At 36.0% G+C, this 5,929-nt stretch overlaps 1 protein-coding gene across 1 annotated transcript; it reads left to right on the forward strand.

Annotated features, from left to right (window-relative positions):
* Window positions 1-497: 497 nt before the first annotated feature.
* On the forward strand, window positions 498-3,282 carry LOC133315696 (wall-associated receptor kinase 2-like). The gene is made up of 3 exons (XM_061517371.1): window positions 498-1,371; window positions 1,515-1,676; window positions 1,962-3,282. The coding sequence occupies exons 1-3, from the start codon at window positions 498-500 to the stop codon at window positions 3,164-3,166; spliced, it is 2,241 nt and encodes a 746-aa protein (XP_061373355.1). The 3' UTR covers window positions 3,167-3,282.
* Window positions 3,283-5,929: the final 2,647 nt, after the last annotated feature.

Below are 5,929 nucleotides of genomic sequence, written 5' to 3' on the forward strand. Positions count from 1 at the left end.
TTATATTGAATTTTTATTAATTTTTATTAGGATGCTTTTTTTTTTTGGAAATATTTCAATTGCTTCGTTGCTTTGCAACTAATCCGATTCGAGGTGGATCCAGAATCAAGGCTTTAAACCCCTCCTAAAAATAGTACTGAGGCCCTCCTACTTAGCTCTCATACGCCAACTTAGCTATCACACCATTTGGTACTTACCATCCTTCGCCGCCCGAAAAGTCAGGAGTTAGCTTTCACGAACCAATGTTTTGTCTCTGACCCAATCTCGGCTAGATATATACTTTCAACATTATAAACGACAAATACATTATTATAAATTTCAAGGGCCGCCATGTTTGATTCATTCCTCCACACTACACTATAATTTTTTTCGTCCTTTTGACCTTTCGACCTTTACAAGAACAATAAATAAATAAGAAATTAACAAAATCCTTAATTGGATTTCTATGTCATCTTAATTATATGGCTATGCACTTGCTATGTCTGAAAAACAAAGCGATGGCTAAACAGCTGCTGCAGCTGCTAATTGTTGTGATCATTTTTTCAGCGACTCAAACTCAAACTCAATCCATTCCAATGCAAAAACCGAACTGCCCCAACAACTGTGGCTCCCTTACCATTCCCTTCCCATTTGGCACCACCGAGGAATGTTCACTAGATAGCTCATTTATCATCACATGCAACCAAACCTCTTCACCACCCACACCTTTCTTGAGCGAAAGTAATACAACTGTGCTAAATATCTCACTCAACGGTGAACTGCAGATTTCATATCCTGTAGCCAGCGATTGTTACACTGAAGGAGGCAAGCGTGTGAACCAAACAATTCAAGACCTCAATCTGAAACATTTTCACATCTCTTCAAAACGAAACAAGTTCACCGTGGTTGGTTGTGACACGCTTGCACTTGTTCTCGGAGTTGAATCTGATCAGGGAAAGAACTACACCACTGGATGTATCTCTCTGTGCAATAGGCGTGATGATATTGTAGCTAATGGTTCTTGCTCTGGCACTGGTTGTTGTGAGACTTCAATACCTGAAGGTCTATCGGGTTTTGCCTATATTTCTACTAGCTTGAATAACCACACCGACGTGCTTGACTTCAATCCATGCGGTTATGCTTTTCTGGTGGAAGAAGGAGCCTACAGCTTCTTGTCCACAGACCTCGTCCACTTTGAGAAGACAACGTTTCCTGTTGTGTTGGATTGGGCAGTGGGGAACCAAACGTGCCAAGAAGCTCGGAAAAATGTTTCAAGTTATGCCTGTGTGTCACAGAACAGTGAATGTTTCAATGCAACGGAGGGACCTGGTTACCTCTGCAACTGCTCTCATGGTTTTCAAGGAAACCCTTACCTCCCTCATGGTTGCCAAGGTATTATTTCTTATTTCTTGTTGGGATTAGATTCTGCTTCATTTCTATAATTATTGTCAAGTATACAATATAATTAAATATATAACAAATCATAAGTATGATTAATATTGCTTACTTTTACTTTTTTTTTTTTTAATTTATAGATATTAATGAATGCGCGGAATCAAACGAATGCATTGATGGGGCAAAATGCATCAACGTTCTTGGGGGCTACAATTGTTCTTGTCCGAAAGGATATGAAGGAGATGGCAAAACAACATGCCATCGCAAACCCAGGAGAGATATCATACTGATTATTGCTTTGAGTGAGTAAATTGTTGTCTGCTGGAATTTCAGCACATTCATGTCAACCAAGTTTACTATAACAATGAATATTGTTTACAGATTTTTCATTCGTACTTAACAAAACTAATACATGTTATAAATTTCTGTTGTGAATTTAAATTCATATATTCAAGTGATTTTGGTACTATTCAGGTTGCATTTAGAACATTGGTCCTTCAGGCTATGCATGTTGGAACAGGAAATATGAACATGTGTTATCGGCAACAATATGAAGTTGACCATGTTTCCACTTGTTTTATGTCCAGGTGTGAGTGTAATGGTCATAGCACTGCTCATTGGAAGCTTTTATGTGTATTGGGCATTGAAGAAGAGAAAGCTCATCAAACTTAAAGAACAATTTTTTCAACAAAATGGTGGCTTATTATTCCAACAACAGATAGCAAGGCATAGAGGGTCAACTGAAACAGCTAAAGTCTTCACTGAGGCGGAGTTAAAGGATGCCACCAACAACTTTGATGAAGGAAGAGTCCTAGGCCAAGGTGGCCACGGAACAGTTTACAGAGGAATATTACATGATAACAGAACTGTAGCAATAAAAAAGTCCAAAATCAGTGACCCAAGCCAGATTGAGCAATTCATCAATGAAGTGGTCCTTCTTTCACAAATCAACCATAGGAATGTGGTAAAGCTCTTGGGCTGTTGTCTAGAGACACAAGTTCCCTTGCTTGTTTATGAATTCATCCCCAATGGTACTATCCATGAGCATCTTCATGATCAAAGCAATTCTATAAAACTTACATGGAAAACAAGATTGAGAATAGCAACAGAAGCTGCAGGGGCCCTGGCATACTTGCATTCTTCTATTTCTACACCAATCATACACAGAGATGTGAAAACTACAAATATACTACTTGATCATAATCTCATTGCAAAGGTTTCTGATTTTGGAGCTTCAAGGATTGTTCCTCTTGATAAAAATCAGCTAACCACTTTGGTGCAGGGGACACTGGGTTATCTTGATCCAGAATACTTTCAGACAAGCAATTTAACAGAGAAGAGTGATGTCTATAGTTTTGGGGTTGTCTTAGCAGAGTTACTGACAGGAAAGAAGGCACTCTCATTTGAAAGGCCAGAGGAAGATAGAAACCTTGCAGTTTACTTCCTTTCTTCTCTGAAAGAGGGTATGTTACTTAACATTGTGGACAGCCATATAACAGATGATGCAAATGTTGAGCAACTAAGGGTAGTTTCCGATATTGCAAAAAGGTGTTTAAGGGTGAGGGGAGAGGAGAGACCCACCATGAAAGAAGTGGCAATGGAACTTGAGGGGCTAAGAGTTACGGAAAAGCACCGGTGGGAAAGTGTCAATTTGTCTTCAGAAGAGACTGAGAAGTTGCTCAAAGCAGCACCATCTGCTTTCAATGTGGAAGATAGTGCTGGTGGAAGTGGCGTTACTTATGGCTTTGATAGCATAAACCGGATTTCGATTTCATTGGGTGGTGGAAGATGATTACTGTTGTTGGAAGTGAACTATTTTGGTGAAAGAATAGGGGAATTGATACAAACCCAAAGCTAACTCCCACGTAGCAAGCACGTTTTCATTTTCAGTTTTCTAGGATGTATTTCTCAGCATGTATCAGTTATTTGTATATTGTTAGTAGTGCCGTTATTTTAGGAATCCAACTGTTGTTTGTAATCCCTATTTAAAAGGGTTTATTATTTCAACGAAGGATATTCGAAAATTGCTCCATTTAGTTTATTTTTCTCTTTTCCTTAAGCTTATCCTTTTTGCTGAAAAGGAACCTAACAGGGATCCTCAGTAGATGCATGGTTTCCATACACTTCTAAGGTGTGATTGTGAATATTGAAAAAGGTTCTTTTATGCTTTGGATTTTAGTAAATGCTTAACAGATTGTCCTCTGGATATTCTTTCAATGTATAGTAACCAGTAAACATGCTGTTTTTCCTACCCTCATTAATATAATTTCGTTCCACCTTTTTTGTTTTGTTTTGTTTTATGTTGAATTCGTAACTGAATTTAAAGAAGTTTGTTTCCAGTATAAAGAAATAATTAATAGTAACCAGCAGACTATATAAGTTACTAAAAACTTATGAGTTGCTAAATTTGTGTATGTGCAGCGAAAAGTCTCACATTAACTAGTTATTTATGAGCACAAACAAATTGAGATATGTCTTCCGTTTCTAATGTACTTCTCTTTTGGAGTTACTATTTACGACTTTTTTGTTTTTCTGGTACTCCACTAAATTAAATTTATATACAGTGTGGTATCAAAGTTTTTTCTATATAAATTCACATGCAATTCAATTACTTTACCATTAGGGCAAAAATGAAGCTACCAAAAAGCAGGAACATTACTATACCATTAGGGAGATGGACACTAGCAATTTTCCACTGACTTTCATAAGAATAAGATCAAGCCATCAAGCAAAAAACTGTTTGTCAACCGTTAGTCTGAGTGCCAATGGTATTAATATATTCCTAAGAATTCCTCTATGAGAAGAGCTGAACTGTATGAGATAAAAAACTGCTTTCCTCCTCTTTATGCAAGCCTACTGATGTACAAGAATTACTTCAATTCTATCTACTTTACTTTCCAAGAAAATTGAGATGTAATAAGAATCATAAGATACTGAGAAAAATATAACTGATAATGAAGGTGTTACATGTAACAAAATACAGTAACTTGGAATATAGAGTCGAAATGGTTCTGAAGAGACTTTACAAGTTAATAATCCTGCCAACATATCTATCTATTCATACTAAGTTATTGTTATTGACAAAAACTTAGAAGGTTCTGTGAGAAATGCTTACCTTCCTGGTTAGTACCATTGTTATAAAAACCGGATCGATCTGGCCGGGTCGACCTGAAAACCGGTGAACCGGTCATGTAACCGGTCCGGTTTTCATATTGGACCGGCCATGTTACAGAACCGGTGTGACTCGGTGCGACCCGGCCGGTTTTCGTAAAAACCGGTGACCCGGTCGGTTTAACCGGTGACCCGGCCCGGTCTATTAAAAAAAAATGAATTTATTTTCGTAAATTAATGTCTTCTTTTTTTTTTTACTCCCAAACACAAATTATTTGTTTTCTTTTTAAATATTTGAGTGATTTGTAGCTTATTAACTTACATGGACTAGGTATCTACAACACTAATATTATCTTGATTACGTAATATGCAGAGAATTTTGATTTGATTTATAGTTAGAGATATCGTTTAATGAACCTGATACACTAGTATCACAAATATTATATGTTTGATTGATCTTTTGTTGGACAATGATGTGTAATTTATTATTTTCATATTAAAATATTTGAAATTGGTATATTTTTTTACAAGTATTTAAGAATATTATAGTTTTTTTAATATAAATTATAGATTTACATATATTTACCGGGTCATGCGGTTGAACCAGTAACCCACTGGTAGAACCAGTGACCCAATAATTCAGTACCTCGACCGGATCAATAACCGGGCCGAGTTTAATAATATTGGTTAGTACACACTATGTTCTTACAAAGTTGTAATTAGTCTCATTTATAATTTGTTTTCTCAGTAACTGAATAGAGTATTAACTATTTTTGGGTTGTTTCTTTACAAGATATTGATGAGTGTTCCAATCCAAGTCTAAATGACTGTTCAGACATTTGCATTAACGTACTTGGGAGTTATAAATGTTCATGTTCCAAGAGCAAAAGTTACCCGAGAGATGGCAGAAAAGGTGGAAGTGGTTGTGCCTCTGATCTACAACGTGAGGTTAATGACATTGAGATAGGTAAGTATTATTTGTTACGTTTACGTAATAGCATTCAATGAGTGAAAATTAATAAGACAAAAACAAAGGAAAAGGAAGGCATGCAAAAAAATGCAGATTTTTGCTCCAGTATTTTCAAGATCGTTGTCCTGTGTTTCCGCTGACTTTCTTCTCTAGTATTCTTGCTTTGTCTATCACTTCTAGTCTATCGCTATGGCTTTTTTACATACTTTTTAGCCTACATTTTGACGTTTTACAACTATATATATGTCAGTAGATATTATTTAGAGATATTACATTTTGACGTAATAGAAGTAACATTTGTTTGCAAGTGTATGGTATGAAGTGTAATTTCAAGAGACTATTCATCTTTAAAATAAAGTAAAAGAAAGACAACTGTGATGACACATTTGCAAAACCATAGTATAAAATCCCTAAACTAAGTATTTAGAAAATTGCATGTAATTAAGTAATTAATTATGCATTATTGGATTAAAT

The sequence above is a fragment of the Gastrolobium bilobum genome, unplaced genomic scaffold, assembly GCF_033153095.1.
Source record: "Gastrolobium bilobum isolate Gb01-03AN ecotype WA unplaced genomic scaffold, APGP_CSIRO_Gbil_v1 utg3766, whole genome shotgun sequence".
NCBI lineage: Eukaryota > Viridiplantae > Streptophyta > Magnoliopsida > Fabales > Fabaceae > Gastrolobium > Gastrolobium bilobum.

What these genes read in the sequence shown, in the direction of transcription:
- LOC133315696 (XM_061517371.1), top strand. Translation starts at nt 498, where the DNA reads ATGGCTAAACAGCTGCTGCAGCTGCTAATTGTTGTGATCATTTTTTCA. An exon ending in CCTCCCTCATGGTTGCCAAG is followed by an intron (nt 1,372 to 1,514) that starts GTATTATTTCTT and finishes TTTAATTTATAG; the next exon opens with ATATTAATGAATGCGCGGAA. An exon ending in CATACTGATTATTGCTTTGA is followed by an intron (nt 1,677 to 1,961) that starts GTGAGTAAATTG and finishes TTTTATGTCCAG; the next exon opens with GTGTGAGTGTAATGGTCATA.